We start from the raw sequence: 17,352 nt of genomic DNA, 5'->3' as shown, positions 1-17,352 counted from the left end.
AAGCAGTTCAAGTCAAATGAACAGCTTGAAAGGGTCCAAAGGTAAGTGGTGAACTGCCAGAGGTAAATAAAAAAAGGTAAGCTTAACCAAAACTGAAAAATAATGTACATTTCAGAATTATACAAGTAGGCCTTTTTCAGGGAACAAGAAATGGGTTAACAACTTAACTCTATGGAGTCTTGGGCTATTTTGTCCATTTTTTAATTCTTTTCATGTCTTTGTAAGTCATTTTGTGTCTTTTGGTGTCTTTTTTTGTCGTTTTGTGCCTTTTTTTGGTCGTTTTGTGTCTTTTTTTAGTCATTTTGTGTCTTTTGGTGTCTTTTTTGTCATTTTGTGTCTTTTTTTGGTCTTCTTGTGTCTTTTTTTAGTCCTTTAGTCCAACATAAAATGTGATTTTGAATCTTTTTTTTACTTTCAAAACACTATCATGCTCAATAAAGAATTTTAAATGTTGCAAATGTGCATTAATTTCAGAGTACACTGAGACATTAAACTGCATAATTTTCAATTAAATTCTGGAAAAGTTGGTGTGTTCTAAAACTTTTGACCAGTAGTGTATATATAAAATTGTTTATAATATATGTGACTATATTGATTATTCATATCTATATATATATGTATATAGATATAGAGACCTGTTAAGGGGTAGGACTCAATCAGTTTTATTACTTCTTCCTACTTCGATCTTGCAGAAAGTGTCTGTTTTCTCAATTTTTTTTGTTGTTACTTTTTTTGTTTTGTTTTTTATTTATTCATCTATTAATATTTAAACTTGTTTTTTTTTGTTGTTTTTTTTTTTACTTGCTTGCATGTTCGAAATAAAGACAATCAATCAAGTTTTACCTGCCAAAGAGAGGAAAGCAGCACGTCAGAGTCAGGTGCAGTGACACTAAAAGAGCTTTAATGATCATTCAGCGCTGCTCGGAGCTGCTTTGTGCTGTTTGAGCGTCATTTGGCATCAGTTGCCTCTCTCTCTCTGTCTCAACCTGCATGTTTGCTTCCGTCACGACCACGCAATTGGCCGGGGAGCTGAAGAGGGGGGGTCCACGGTGTGTGACAGCGACCCTGTCAGCCGGTCCCTGCAGGACTAGGTCCCTATAAAAAGCTCCGCTGGTCGCAGAGCAGCTCAGATTTCTCCGCTCAGGTGCGCACTGCAGACCGAGATGCGCGTTATGGAGCGCACGTTCAGAGAGCAGCTCTTCTTCCTCGTGCTGTGTCTGTCTGTCCTCAAGGGAGACTCCAGGTATATTGAGGTGAGTTCCTTCACTTTATTCTACTTGCAAAAAAAAAAATCACATTTCAGTTAAACTTTGTTCTTAAAACTTTATTCCTTTCTGCAGAACAACGAGATCTCCAAAGATGAATTATATTCATTTTTCAACTCGGAACTTAAGAGAGAAACACCGGAGGAGTTATTGTACCGCCGACCTTTACGTGAGTTATATTCAATTTAAATATACAGTAACATATCTGCCTTTTAAATCTATAGATTGTCAGAAAATAGTAAAAAGAAGGTGATGTGTCTAATTGTCTGGATTTGTCAGTCAAAAACAGGACAGGGATATTCAGTATAGAGGCTGAAAAAACAGCATTTTCTGCAGTTTTTTGCATTAAAAAAAATACTGTTATGACGTGTCAATTATCAAAATAGTTGATCCCTTGATTAATTAATGAACTAATAATTAGCGTGCATTTAGCAAAAAAGACTGACAGGTTGCATCTATTTATCTCTCACTGTCGTTACTACAGAAGTATAAAATATCAGTTTTAAACATATAAAAAAACACTTTCTCTCTCTTTCTCTCTAGTTATGCTTTCCAGTTTAAATTACATTTATTGGCAAAATGTCAAATTAGGTTGAGTAACAGAGAGGCAAATTTGTAGAAAAAGGCAAAAAAAAGAAGAAGTTAATTTGATTGCAGTTTATTGCCATACTTAAATTAAAAACAAAATACATCATGCTATCTTCTTGTGGTATTGTTTATGGTATGCATATCTATTCTAATTAAATAAACAGGGATTTGGAGTTTGGAAAGCACAGTTCCATATATATAATATCTATAACCAACTGTAGCCTGTATGAGAGAGATGAAAAGGTCTATATTTACATTTATATATCTCTGTCTTCTCTACAAAACTATAACATTGTTTTAAATTCAAACTTAGTTTTATTGACATAAAACTGGCATAAAATGTAAAGACAAATGTAGTAAAGAGTAGCAGAGAAGCTAGATTTAGATACATGAAATACAGAATAATTACAGTGCTTAAAGCTTCTCATACATGCTATTTTCTAGAGGTTTTGTTCATGATATGCATATCTATTCTAATTATATATATATACAGGGATTTGGACTTTGGAAAACACTGTTATATGTAATGTGTTCATAACCTACTGTATATCCTACTAAAGACATGATTGACAGCTTGTATGAGAGGGATAAAAAGGTCTCTGTTCACTACAAAATTATAACACTGTTTTAATTTCATACACTGAAAAAAGAACCAACTTAACTGAATTGTTTCATTTGGTAACACCTAAATGAATTAAGTTCTTTCAAATTAATTTAATAAGTTTTAATAATAATAATAATAATAATAATTTGAAAGAACTTAATTCATTTAGGTGTTACCAAAATGAAACAATTCAATTAAGTTGGTTCAACTATTTTCTTTTTTCAGTGTACTTAGTTTTATCAACATAATACTCAACTCTGTAAAGATGTTATTTTCAGGGATTTGGACTTTGGAAAACACTGTTTTGAAATAAATAAATTACAAATTACAATGTAATCTGTTCATAACCTACTGTATCCTCCAAAAGACATGATTGACAGCTTGTATGACAGGGATAAAAAGGTTTCTGTCTTCACTATGAAATTATAACACTGTTTTAATTTCATACTTAGTTTTATCAACATCAAACTCAACTCTGTAAAGATGTTATTTTCTAGTGGTTTTGTGTGTAAAGTGTATAAACAGACTGCTGTGTGTGTGTGTGTGTGTGTGTGTGTGTGTAGGTTGCCTGGACATGGTAGCAGTAGAAGGTCAGTTCACCTTCACGGCGGAGCGTCCTCAGCTCAGCTGTGCTGCGTTCTTCATGGCCGAACCCAACGAGGTGATCAGCGTAGATTATGACAACGTGGACATCGACTGCAGGGGAGGAGACTTCATCACGGTAAATATAATATAATAATATAATATAATATAATAATATAATATAGGTGGGAGGTGCATCCAAGAGGAGCTAAAATATCAACTTCAAATCATTTAATTGCTTTAATTTTTACCTTTTTACCCGCTTTGCACAGAAACAGCTACAGTCTGTTATATAACTATATATATGAACCTGGTCTCACAGAAATCCGTGGAATAGCCACGGAATCACTCAAATTTCCGTGAAACTGACACGGATTTCGCTACAATGCAAGTTAATGACAGTCATATCCCGTGGCTATTCCATGGATATTTGTTCCTATTGGTTTGTTCCAAGTCACGTGACTTTCAAGGTCCCGGCGGTCAGAACAAAAAACATGGCGGACAGTTCTCTCATTTTTAGTGAAAAAATCAATATTTTGACTTTGTTTCTGCATAAAATGGATTTTGATCACATTTCTAGCGAGAAATATATGTTTTATTTTCTAAATATTCACTCAGTGAATGTACATAATCACTTTGTATGTTGGAATATCCACGGGATATGACTGGCATTAACTTGCATTGTAGCCAAATCCGTGTCAGTTTCACGGAAATTTGAGTGATTCCGTGGCTATTTCACGGATTTCTGTGAGACCAGGTTCATATATATATATGTTCAGTAATCTCTGGTGTTGAAATGTGACCTTGTTTTTGTTATGTATTAAACAGTTTGTTGTGCTTGTTTTAATGCCACCAAACTGCTGAGAAACACTTCCAGATTAGACAAAAAGCTCCTTTAACATAAAGCTAACCTGATTACTCACAAACAGCCTCTCCATGGCTGCAGACACAGACTCTCTGCATGCAAAACTGGTCATGATGATCCAAAGTCCATGCAAATTTAGACTATATTAACCCTTAATAGGGCACTCATTGAAATATTTGCAAATTCCAAATTTCAACCCTAGGGAATATTGGAGGATATTACATACATCCAGAATGTGTAAAAGAAACATATGGACCCGGGGGAGGGGGGTCATATTTTGAGAAAAGAGTTTACGAGATTAAAGTGGCAAATCTAGAAATAAATGAACAGATTTATGAGATTTAAAGTGGTGAACCTGCAAGAAAAAATGTGCTTTTTTCCCACTTTTTTCTCGTAAATCTGCGACTTTTTTCGCGCAGATTTGCCACTTTAAATATCTTCAATCTGCGATTTTTTTTGTCTTGTAGATTTGCCACTTTAATCTAGTAAATTTGCAACTTTTTTTATGTAAATGTGTGTGTCATCTGCGTACGATTACACACTGCATAAGTACTAATACAACATTGTAAAAGGAGAATACAAATAATAGTCCTGCATACAAAATTCACCAAATGTAACTTACTTAATGTACTCATGGAGTAATTTCACAGTGTGATATTATTACTTTTACTTTAGTAAGGGATCTGAAACTTCTTCTACAACTGCCTTTTATCTGGTTTTGAGATGATTTATTGGATAGAAAATCAGGGGGATAGCTTTCCTACTCAAATTTGTATTTATTTAATTTTTTACATAGTTTTTCGATGAAATATTGGATAATTTTATATCAAACAGCTGTTTAAATGAAACCATCTGAGAAGTTTCAAGGGGGAATGTCTCATTGGTGGAACACAGACTAAATGGGAACAAAGAAAGTGAAAATGAAGAATATATCTCGTCAAGTCCTCCAACCCATATGACCACGTAGGTTGCTTGGTTCTCCTCTCTAATACATCCCACTTTTTTTCTCGTAAATCTGCAACTTTTTTTGTACAGATTTGCCACTTTAAATATCTTCAATCTGCGATTTTTTTTTCTTGTAGATTTGCCACTTTAATCTAGTAAATTTGCAACTTTTTTCTCAAAATATTACCTGAAGTTACCAAATATAGTTCTTCGCCCGATAAAGGGTTAAACTAAATTCTACGTATTTTTTTCTCGTAGATTTGCCACTTTAATCTTGTCAACTTTTTTCTTAAAATATTATTTTCATATGGTTTTTTTTACACATTCTGGCAGTATGTAATATCCTCCAATATTCTCTAGGGTTGAAATTTGGAATTTGCAAGTATTTCAATGAGTGTCCTATTAAGGGTTAAAGTAGTGAATCTGGGAGAAAAAAGTTGTTTTTTTTCCACTTTTTTCTCGTAAATCTGCGACTTTTTTTGCGCAGATTTGCCACTTTAAATCTCTTCAATCTGCAATTTTTTTTCTTGTAGATTTGCCACTTTAATCGAGTAAATTTGCAACTTTTTTCTCGAAATATTACCTGAAGTTACCAAATATAGTTCTTTGCCCAATAAAGGGTTGAACAAAATTCTGCAGAAATCCCCAAAGCCTGACTGTGAAGCTTCCCTCTCCTTGTTGATGTGTGTTCACCTGTCTCATGCAGGTGTTTGACGGCTGGGTGATGAAAGGAGAGAAGTTCCCCAGCTCCCTGGATCACCCGCTGCCTCTCTACGAGCGCTACGTGGATTACTGCGACTCGGGATCAGCGAGGAGGAGCGTTCGCTCCAACCAGAACGTGGCCATGGTCTTCTTCCGCATCCACAACGCCGGCAGCAGCTTCACGCTGACCGTCAGGAAACACATCAACCCTCTCCGTACGTCTACACACTCACACTTTAACCCTCAGGGCCTTTAATTTAATTAACTTTAACTTTAACTGACTTTAATTTACTACCCTTTCGAGCCCTTTGGGCTGAAAATGTCCACCTCCAAAAAAAAAATGCTATAAAAACTTTACAGATTAATATTTTTTTCTACTTTTTTCTGCATAAACCTCTTAAACAACTTCTGCCCTGCTCAAAACTACCAAACGTTCAAAGATTTTGAGGATTTAAATAAATTTAAATATAAATTTTAATTTTAAATAAAAATTTAAATTTAAATAATATATTTGTGACATATTATTATAATTATTGTCATTAATATTATTATCATCACCATATAGTCATATATTATTATATTTATTTTTTCTTATGTGCATCTTTCCATGTTGTCATTGTTTGTTGTGTGTCCCTGCAGCGTGTAATGTGATCAACAAACAACAAAATATCTACATTTAAAGGCCAAATTGAACTGAAAATATGTTGATTTCTCTTTAAAATCAAAATTATCTCTTCATTTTCAAGATTAAATTCAGTTAACAAATGATTTAACCAACCAAAATAATCAGAAATCAATTCAGGGTTTCAAAAAAATGTATGTTTTGTTTATTATTATTATTTAAATATTGTTTTTTTATTATATTTTTTTAAATGGTAAATACTAAAGAATATATTTTGTGACATATTATTATAATTATTAGCGTTAATATTATTATGATCACCATATAGGAATATATTATTATATTTATTTATTTTTCTTATTTTTTCTTATATTTTATTTTTTACTTTTCTTCTTTTATTATGAAAAAAACTCTAGAAAGAAAAAGAGCTGTTTTAAACAGGTGGTCATTATAAGTGCATCTTTACATGTTAATTTGTTGTTTGTTGTGTCCCTGCAGCGTGTAATGTGATCTCCCAGTCCCCAGAGGGCAGTTACACTATGGTGATCCCGCAGCAGCACAGGAACTGCAGCTTCTCCATCATTTATCCAGTCGAGATCGACGTCTCTGAGTTCAGCCTGGGACACTTCAACAACTTCCCCAAGGTGAACAAACATGCACAGATTTATAGACAATATCCACTTTAACTTCCTACTCCAGAACAAAAGGTGAATTTAAACAGAACAAACAATCAGAAACAAACTATTTAGTCAAGTGTCTTAGCTAAATAAAGGGGACACGTTGGACAAAAGCACCAAATTTTTTCCACATGCTCTCTATCACTATAGGTTCCAATTTTTGGTAGGAGCCACTTCATCAAGATTGTGGATCGGAGATGGCACCCATATGAAGTCTATGAGAACCAATATATCTTCCAAGCCACTCAGAAGGTCAATCTTGGTGTCAAAATCTAAATTTTCTGGGTCAAGGAATCATGTAAAACTATTGAGAATATCACCAGATGATTATTTGATCAAATAAATATGTTAATTTTTTTCCCAGACTGGTAGGTCTTCAGCAGGGAATCCTGAGTTGAAAATGTTTGGAATCAATGTTCACTGGAGAGTGTGGATTAGCTGCAATGTACACTGCTAAATAAAATCAAGGGAACGCTTTCATCTCATGTCAGATCAGATCTTGTATATACATCTCCCAACAGAAAATGTAGATTTTGACACCAAGATTGACCTTCTAAGTGGCTTGGAAGATATATTGGTTCTCATAGACGTTATATGGCTGCCATCTCCCCCTCCATGGCTCCTACCAAAAATTGAAACCTATAGTGATAGAAAGCATGTGGAAAAAATTTGCCGCTTTTTTACGACGTGTCCCCATTATAATTAAATCTGGTCCCAAGCCACCTGACTAATTGTTGTGATTTCAGTGAACTGAACCTTTAAAATCTTAAGCTTATGTTCCGTCTTAACTGCATGTGATTTCACAGTTATTTGGAAGTCCAGATTACAAATAGCTTTGCACTTTTTTTTTTGTTTGGGAATTCTATTGATGCTTCAGAAATATACAAGTAAACTGAACAACAAGTCCCCAGAACTGAAGGACAAAAGAGGTCTAAAATTAATATTTTAAAACAAATAATGGGTCAAAAGACCAATTGGCTCTTCGTAATGAAAAAACAGCTTCTGCAGTTTCCCTCAACTTTAGTTTGAATGAAATATTATTATAAAAAGTGTTTTCATTGTACCAATGTCTAGCATGCAGTTATTGTTTTTGGTTGTGATGAATCTTACGTACATGACGTTAGTTAAGTATATAAGTTATGTCTCATGAATATGTGGGTTAAAAACCAATTATAGTACATGGCTTTTGTAGGTGTAAGTATAAGATTCAGCTGCTGAAGAGGCAGATATCTCCCTCAGGGGTTGGTAGAGACCAAAACAGAGTGAAGGAGTCGTGAATATTTGGGTTTCCATCATCCAGTGACTACAAACACAACTGTTGGCTAAAATGTTTTTGGGGCAAGGTGGAGGTGAGACACAGCCTGGTTGCATGAAAAATGTTTTTGTTCCTGAAAGTTTACATAGGTTGTCTCAAGATTTTCTGTAGTAAATATTGTGGTCTGGGGACATGTCTAGAACTGGAGAGGGTTCTGAGAAAACAGAGTAATATCTCACAAAGACCACAAAACAAGCCCTAACAGGCTGTTTGTACCAGCAGCTTATTAAGGCCATTATTTACATTTATCGTGGTAGTGACCTCTAGTGGCCTCAGTGGTTATGACAGGAGCAAGTCAAGTGTAGTGTGACGTATATGAGACATATTATATAGAGCAAAAACATCTGCTGAGGGTGGAGGTCACAGTGGAACAAACAGCACTTTGATTCAGAAGACTGCCATTCATTTCCCATTTGAAACCATTATTGAATATTTAATTATCGCATTCAAAGTTAACTCATATGTAAGTATGCACGTAATTGAAGTTACACGACAAACTAACTTATTTTAACCCAAATCACGGATATCTACTGAACCTAAAAAAGTCGTTCTCCATCGTCTCAAGACTATCTCTCCACTCATATATTATTTTTATACATATTTCATATGTTTGGCGTAGTCTCTTCACTCAGAGAACCACGGTTACAACATAACCACTACTAGCAAGAACACATGTTATGATAAGACTAAGTTAATGTGGAGTAAGTAAAATATAGCAATAAAAATAGTAAAGACCACAATCATTATCTTTTCTTTTTTCCATAAACTTTTCCATTTTTTAAATACATTTGGTAACACTTTACAATAACCATCATTTATAAACGTTAAACAGATAGTTTATTAATGTTTAATCATCATTTATAAACCGTTTATAGGCCATTTAGAATGGTAAATAGATAATTTATTAATGTTTTACTAACTAAATAATTTATAAATGACAAATAGATGCTATATTAATGTAAGTTTATAGTTACTTTACCATTAACAAACAATTAAATTATAATTATTAATATATTAATAGTTTAAGTTGCACTAATTTTAACATTTTTAACACCATATTAAGTATTTTAATGATTAAGAAATGATTCATATACATTTTAGAAATTGGTTGAAATTATTTAAAGATTAAATATGTAGTAAATGGTTAATAATTGGTTTATAAACCATCTATAAACATAACTTAGTTGGTTATTGTAAAGTGTTACCATACATTTTTGGTATTTTAACTCAGTGGTTTTTGTGGAAAGCATTTCTCTGCAGGCGAGTATGCATGCATGCACATTCGTAAATCACCTTCAAAATAAAAGCACTGCTGTTGCATTGATTTATTATTATTATTATTATGCCCAGCTCTGTATTACAGGCTAGAGACAGATGATATGTGGTCGTGTTGGTTGCAGGACTTGTTGATCTTACAGGATACAAACAGACAAACAGCAGCACCCGCAGCTGTATTTTTTTAATGTTTTGTATGTATTGTTGTTCAAGGTCAATGCCTCCTGATAAATTAAATGTCAGGAGTATTTGACAGATATTGTAAGTCTTGTTTATCTCCTCAGAGGTCCATGCCTGCTTGTGCAGAATCAGGAGATTTTGTGCAGCTGTTGGGAGGAAACGGCATCGACACGTCCAAGCTGCTGCCCATCACCGACCTCTGCATCTCCTTCACTGGTCCCAGTGAGTCCACACTCATCTCCTCCATCACACATTATATATCACACTCATCTCCTCCATCACATCATCTAGAGCAGGAGTTCTCAACCTTTTTGAGTCGCGACCCCCAATTTAACATGCATGTTGTCCTCACTGAACACAATCTCACACGCACAGTTCAGATCAGACAAACTCAGTTGATACGACAAATTTTGAACAAATAATGAAGCAGACAACAACTAAAACATCTCTCTGACCAAAATGACCAAAAAATTACATAAAAATTAAGCAAAAAGGGACTCAAATTGACCACAAAATGAGAAAAAAATGACCAAAAAAAGACACAAAATTGACCAAAAAAGAAACATAATAACCAAAAAAAGACATAAAATGACCAAAAAAAGGAAACAAAATGACCAAAAAAGACACAAATTGACCACAAAATTATCAGAAAAGACACAAAATGACCAAAAAATGACACAAAATGACAAAAAATAAAACACAAAATGACCAAAAAAAGACACAAAATGACAAAAAATAAAACACAAAATGACCAAAAAAAGGAAACAAAATGACCAAAAAAGACACAAAATGACAAAAAAAAAGACACAAAATGACAAAAAAAAAAGACATAAAATGACCAAAAAAGACATAAAATGACCAAAAAAAGACACACAATGACCAAAAAAGACATAAAATGACCAAAAAAAGACACAAAATGACTAAAAATAAAACACAAAATGACCCAAAAAAGACTAAAACACATTAACACATGAACACTGACTTCCAAAATGATTTGGCGACCCCCAGAAATCATCTTGCGACCCCAATTGGGGTCGGGACCCCAAGGTTGAGAATAGCTGATCTATCAAAGAAACATAATAACCAAAAAAAGACACAAAATGACAAAAGAAAAGACATAAAATGACCAAAAAAGGAAACAAAATGACCAAAAAAGACACAAAATGACCAAAAAAAGACACAAAATGACTAAAAATAAAACACAAAATGACCAAAAAAAGACACAAAATGACTAAAAATAAAACACAAAATCACTAAGAAAAGACACAAAATGACTAAAAAAAGACATAAAATGACAAAAAAAGACACAAAATGGCTAAAATTAAAACACAAAATGACCAAAAAAAGACACAAAATGACTAAAAATAAAACACAAAATGACCAAAAAAAGACACAAAATGACCAAAAAAGACATAAAATGACCAAAAAAAGACACAAAATGACCAAAAAAAGACACAAAATGACCAAAAAAGACATAAAATGACCAAAAAAAGACACACAATGACCAAAAAAGACATAAAATGACCAAAAAAAGACACAAAATGACTAAAAATAAAACACAAAATGACCCAAAAAAGACTAAAACACATTAACACATGAACACTGACTTCCAAAATGATTTGGCGACCCCCAGAAATCATCTTGCGACCCCAATTGGGGTCGGGACCCCAAGGTTGAGAATAGCTGATCTATCAAAGAAACATAATAACTAAAAAAAGACACAAAATGACTAAAAAAAGACATAAAATGACTAAAAATAAAACACAAAATTACCAAAAAGAGGAAACAAAATGACCAAAAAAAGACACAAAATTACCAAAAAAAACCTAAAACATCTCTCTGACCAAAATGACCAAAAAATTACATAAAATTAAGCAAAAAGGGACTCAAATTGACCACAAAATGAGAAAAAAATTACCAAAAAATGACCTAAAATGACCAAAAAAGACATAAAATGACTAAAAATAAAACACAAAATGACACAAAAAAGACTAAAACACATTAACACTGACTTCCAAAATGACGTGGCGACCCCCAGAAATCATCTCGGACCCCCAGGTTGAGAACAGCTGCTCTATCACCCTGGTTAACTCAGGCCTATTATAATATTAATAACTAATAATAAACTAATATCCCCTACCTGTTCTTCTCTGCAGCACACCTGAAGGTGGGCTGTGAGAACACGGTGGTGCGGATGGTCTCCAGTGGGAAGTTTATCAGCCGCGTGTCCTTCAGCTACCGACTGCTGGACAGTCAGGAGCTGCAGACCATCAAACTCAACAACGTGGAGGATTTCTGCTTCAACAACTGATCATATGATCAGCAGGATCATAACGTGACACGTGTGTCATCATTTGACTGCAAACTTTTATGATTATTTTCATTTTTCACTTATTCTGGTTGTTGTTAAAGTGCCATTTTGTGTTTTTTTCTTCTTCTTTGAATGTTTCTTTGTGTACAGATTGTGTATTTATTTTAAAAAAAGTATGACATATTTTATTTTGTTTACATATGAGTTCATGGTCAACATTCTTAAAGGAATGGTGCTGAAATGAATGTTACTTCTGGGTTTTATTTTGCTGAATGGTCTCAGATAGAAGGCTTCAATACAATAAATACAAGTGTTCATTGCCATTATGCAGTTGAATTTGTATAAAAACCTTTTTGTAATAAAATTATACCGCATGACTAAGCACTAAACTGTGTTTCCTGTTATTGTACAGAAGAACTAAGGGAACAGTTCATCTGAAGAGCAAGAACAAACTGACTTTATATCTTTATGTGCAGTTAAAATACAAAAGTATATTTCTGTTTTATCTTCCTGTAATTCAGCTAAATTTTAATGCTGTTTTATTGAGATGCAAAGAATCATTATTCTTGCAAATGAAAATGAACTTACTTCACATTAACTTTTGTGATCTGACCCATTTATCAGATAAACACATTTATATTTAGATTCAGGATATTCAGGGGATATCTGCTCTGTGCACTGCTCCATTAAATTACCTTCAATCCATTAGTTTCAGTGGAGGAACACATATGGGAGATATTCGATGCTCCACCTGTCCAGACAGCAGCGATCCGTTTGTTCAGGAGCAAACAGAAGTATGTGGGCCGACACGTAACACAAACTGTAAAGGCACATTTTGAAAGAGACTGTCCTCCCTTAAAAAAAAAGAAAAAAAAAAGTGTCATTTGTAAGGCAGCTTACTGAGCCCCTAAAGCAGGGGTCTCAAACTCAAATTACCTGGGGGCCACTGGAGGCAGTATCAAAATGACCCCCAAAAAAACACAAAATTACTAAAAAAAAAGACACAAAATGACTGAAAGAACACTAAATTCCTTTAAAAAACGACACATAATGACAAAAAAGACACAAAATGACCAAAAAATACACAGAATTACCAAAAAGAACCAAAAAATTACCCAAAAAAGACACAAAATGACAGAAAAATAAATAAATTACTTAAAGAAGAAACAAAATGACCAAAAAAAGACACAAAATTATTTAAAAAAGACACAAAGTTATTAAAAAAGACACAAAATTACCAAAAAAAGTAATTAAAGGGACCTTCCATACACAACACGGTAAAGTGCCATTCATATAAAACTCACATTAAACTTTCATATCAAGGTGGGGGCCACAAAATATCATCACGAGGGCCGCAATTGGCCCGCGGGCCGCGAGTTTGAGACCCATGCCCTAAAGGGACATGGTGAAAATAAAAAAAAACTTTGGTTTCTTGTGAGCACGAGAAAAAATTCTTGTGAGCACGAGATACTTTCTGGTGAGCACCAGAAAGTATTGCATGCCGCATGGTGTCTGTAAGAACACCTTCTGCATTGCAGCTTGTTTCTGTATGAAAATGACATTACAGGAGTTAGTTCGGCTATATTTTGACCTGGGGCTTCATTATAAGGACATTGCTGCTTTACTTGCAAAAACGACAGTTGTTTTCCCGAGATAACGATATAATTAATTCGAGATCTTGAGAAAACAAACTCTGCGTTGTGTTGTTATGATGATGGAGGGCGGAGGAGGGACCAGTCGGACTCGGTGGTCGTTATATAATTAAATAATTACTTAATTAGTAGCAGTAAACACTGGCTGAGACAACAGAAAGATTAAAGGCTGGTGTTGTGTCCTTACTGGTTTCCACACTAACTGGTTGCCGTAGGCTATGATCTGCACAATTTCTTTTACGCGTGAGCTGTCCGTGGTGCTGAAACAACAATCGCCGTTAATGTGATAGTTTTCTGTCTGATGCTGGTCTATGTTATGCTGTAAGTTAACACTTTATCTAGCCTCCTGATTGGGTTCATCTGTAGTCGGCACTTTGTACAATAAAATGATTTATTGTGCTGCAATAGAGCCGATACGCATGTTTTGTCTTTACTGTTGTATTGTGTACAGCCTTTATAGAGCTCTGTTGGGAGAGCTAACTCCTGTAATGTCATTTTCATACAGAAACAAGCTGAAATGCAGAGGGTGTTCTTACAGACACCATGCACGCATGCAATACTTTCTGGTGCTCACAAGATATTTTCTCGTGCTCACCAGAAAATATCTTGTGAGCACGAGAAACCAACGTTTTTTTTAAATTTTCATCATGTCCCTTTAGGGGCTCGGTAGCAGCTGATTGCGGACCATATTTACGTTTTTAGTTTGTGGCTCCCTCTAGTGGCCTTTGCAGTTATGAAGGTTGCCAAGGCAACGAATGACAAGCACAGGGCTCCAAATATTGGATTCTTGGTCTTATTATAGATATCAGACACTTTATAGCCTAAAAACACTAAAGATGAATTACTAACAGATCAATCTATACGGAAAAAAATAATACTTTTGGCAATTTTCCGTCCCGGTGGCTCACACTGGTAGAGCGCTTACCATGAAGGCCGTGTCCTTGCTGCAGGGGGTTCGAATCCGGCCTGAGGTCCCTTTGCTGCATGTCTCCCCCTTTCTAACTGTCTCTATCCAATAAAGCAATAAAATGCCAAAAAAATAATCTTTAAAAAAAAAAAAAGGGTGCCAATCCAGTAAATGCTCCAGAGGGTAGCATCTGAGGGCAGGAACCAACAACCTATGTATCATATGGTAGGAAATGGTAGGATTTATGGTTGGTAATAGAGTTGTTCATGGTTTGGTCTGAAGGATTAATCCTTATGACTGAACAGATGCAATAAGGATATTCCCATCAGCCTCAGCTGATCTGTAATACTCTGTGTTTAATAACAAACAAAACAACAACAAAATGACCAAAAAAAGACACCAAATGACCATAAAAAGATACAAAATGACCAAAAAAAGATACAAAATGACCAAAAAAAGATACAAAATGACCAAAAAAAACACCAAATGACCAAAAAAAGACACAAAATGACCATAAAAAGACACCAAATGACCAAAAAAAGATACAAAATGACCAAAAAAAGATACAAAATGACCAAAAAAAGATTTAAAGTTTAAAGCCAGTGGACAGCGGCAGAAGTACGATTTGACCAAAAAGGTTTTGTTTTGTTGAACTGATGTATTTCCTGTTGTTTTTTAGCCTAAAGCTAAACGAGCACAGCAGCAGAAAGTATTCTGGCCGTACCGTTCTTCTGTTCAATACACTTCAGCAGTTCTTTAAGAAATAAAGCTTATCTTCTTGGTAAACAACTGAGAGACCTTCCAGGTTGTCAGGGAGCATGTCCCCCTTCATCACCCCTTCAGATGTGTGATGATGTCACTCTACGTGGTATTTAATCGCCTTTCACTGTCACTACAGAGGAAACAGCAGGAGATATCTCTGGAAATGATGGCTTGAATGGCTCAAACCAATGGGGCGACCAGTGATTAAAGGCCTGCAGGTGTATTATCATTGACAGACACCTGCAGCCGCAGCTGGTGATGAACGAGCCTGTGATGATGTCACACATCTTTATAGCACAATGTGTGTGTGTGTGAGTGTGAGAGTGTTCTTGTACTTCCCACATAGTGAGGACCAGAGAACGTTTTTAACCAACAGAGTGAGGACATTTTTGCAAAGTGAGGACATTCCGGCCGGTCCTCACTTCTTTAAAGACTTTTTTGAGATTTCAGACTTTGTTTTAAGGGTTAAAGGTTACAATTAGGCTTATGTTTTTAAAAAAACAAAACATAAATTAACTAACTGAAACTGTATTGTGTGGTTACAAAACTAAATAAACTAACGTTTTCGTCTTCCATACATAATGAAGATGGATAAGACAAGACAAAAAAAGACAAAAAAAGACACAAAATGACCAAAAAAATTACAAAATGACAAAAAAAAGACACAAAATGACCAAAAAAAGACACAAAATGACCAAAAAAATATACAAAATGACACAAAAAAGACACAAAATGACACAAAAAAGACACAAAATGACCAAAAAAAGATACAAAATGACCAAAAAAAGACATTAAGTGACCAAAAAGACTAAAACACATTAACACATGAACACTTTAACACAGTGGAGACAGAGCTGACTTCCAAAATGATTTGGCGACCCCAAATTTAACAAAAAAAGGAAACAAAATTACCAAAAAGAAAACACAAATTGAACGGAAAATGGTGAAAAAAAGATACAAAATTACCAAAAAAAGACACAAAATTACCCCAAAAAGATACAAAATTACAAAAAAAGACACAAAATTACCCCAAAAAGATACAAAATTACCAAAAAAAGATACAAAATAACCCCAAAAAGATACAAAATGACCAAAAAAAATTACAAAATGACCAAAAAAAGACACAAAATGACCCCAAAAAGATACAAAATGACCCAAAAAAGATACAAAATGACAAAAAAAAGATACAAAATGACCAAAAAAAGACACAAAATGACCCAAAAAAGATACAAAATGACCAAAAAAAGACATTAAGTGACCAAAAAGACTAAAACACATTAACACATGAACACTTTAACACAGTGGAGACAGAGCTGACTTCCAAAATGATTTGGCGACCCCCAGAAATCATCTCGCGAACCCAATTGGGGTCCCGACCCCAAGGTTGAGAATAGCTGCTTTAAGGATAACTGGGTCTGGGTTCTTATGGGTTAAGAAATCACATGAATTATCTTTAAAGGAACACCTTTAGTGCAGCTCAGTAACAGATGGAGGAGGATCCTATTATGAAGCACAGCACGTGAGGAGACAAATTTCCACAGCTTGCTGTAAAGCGGCGTGGTCTTCCCTCAGGGGATAACGACAACACGCAGGAGAAAGATGTCGTCCTGCCGCCCCTGTTGGCCAGCGTGGAAGAAGAAATGTGACTCCTAATGTCTCCTGTGGGTCATAGATCCATCCCAGACTCACCTGATGTTCTAAAGAGTGTCACGAGTATAAAAGTGTGATGTTTTGAGAGGCGCAGCAGTGAAAATATTGAGCGTCTGTATCTGCTTTAAGCCCCCGTGGAGTGATTGACAAAGTATTGATAATTTTGCTCTGAGAAAAGGCCAGATTCAAATGTCACGCTTGATTTTCTCAATCTGTAGAAAAACAGAGGAGCTCAATCAAACCGTGCTCATCACAATCAACTCCTCAGGGAAAACAAACAAACAAACAAACAAACACACTTTCTCCTTTGAGCAACATTTCAACTGTTTTCAGTGCTGAAAGAAGTGTGCAAGTGTACAAAAGTAGCAATAATACAGTGTAAAAATACATCAAATGTCCTGGATTATAAATGTTTTAAAATTGAAAATATACCTAAAATACCAAAAGTGA

At 34.7% G+C, this 17,352-nt stretch overlaps 1 protein-coding gene across 2 annotated transcripts; it reads left to right on the top strand.

Moving 5' to 3' along the window:
* Positions 1 to 986: 986 nt before the first annotated feature.
* On the top strand, positions 987 to 12,587 carry crhbp (corticotropin releasing hormone binding protein). Of its 2 annotated transcripts, none has more exons than XM_059358076.1 (7): positions 987 to 1,253; positions 1,341 to 1,434; positions 3,021 to 3,178; positions 5,556 to 5,766; positions 6,672 to 6,817; positions 9,707 to 9,842; positions 11,777 to 12,587. In XM_059358076.1, the coding sequence occupies exons 1-7, from the start codon at positions 1,164 to 1,166 to the stop codon at positions 11,929 to 11,931; spliced, it is 990 nt and encodes a 329-aa protein (XP_059214059.1). In that variant the 5' UTR covers positions 987 to 1,163; the 3' UTR covers positions 11,932 to 12,587. The 2 variants fall into 2 exon arrangements, with proteins under 2 accessions (XP_059214059.1, XP_059214060.1); XM_059358077.1 differs by having other exon boundaries at positions 989 to 1,253; positions 9,725 to 9,842.
* The last annotated feature ends 4,765 nt before the right edge of the window (positions 12,588 to 17,352 follow it).

The sequence above is a fragment of the Centropristis striata genome, chromosome 19 (assembly GCF_030273125.1).
Source record: "Centropristis striata isolate RG_2023a ecotype Rhode Island chromosome 19, C.striata_1.0, whole genome shotgun sequence".
In the NCBI taxonomy this organism is placed as follows: Eukaryota; Metazoa; Chordata; class Actinopteri; order Perciformes; family Serranidae; genus Centropristis; species Centropristis striata.
The sequence above is the reverse complement of the archived record's forward strand: the minus strand, read 5'-3'. Positions and strand labels throughout refer to the sequence as shown.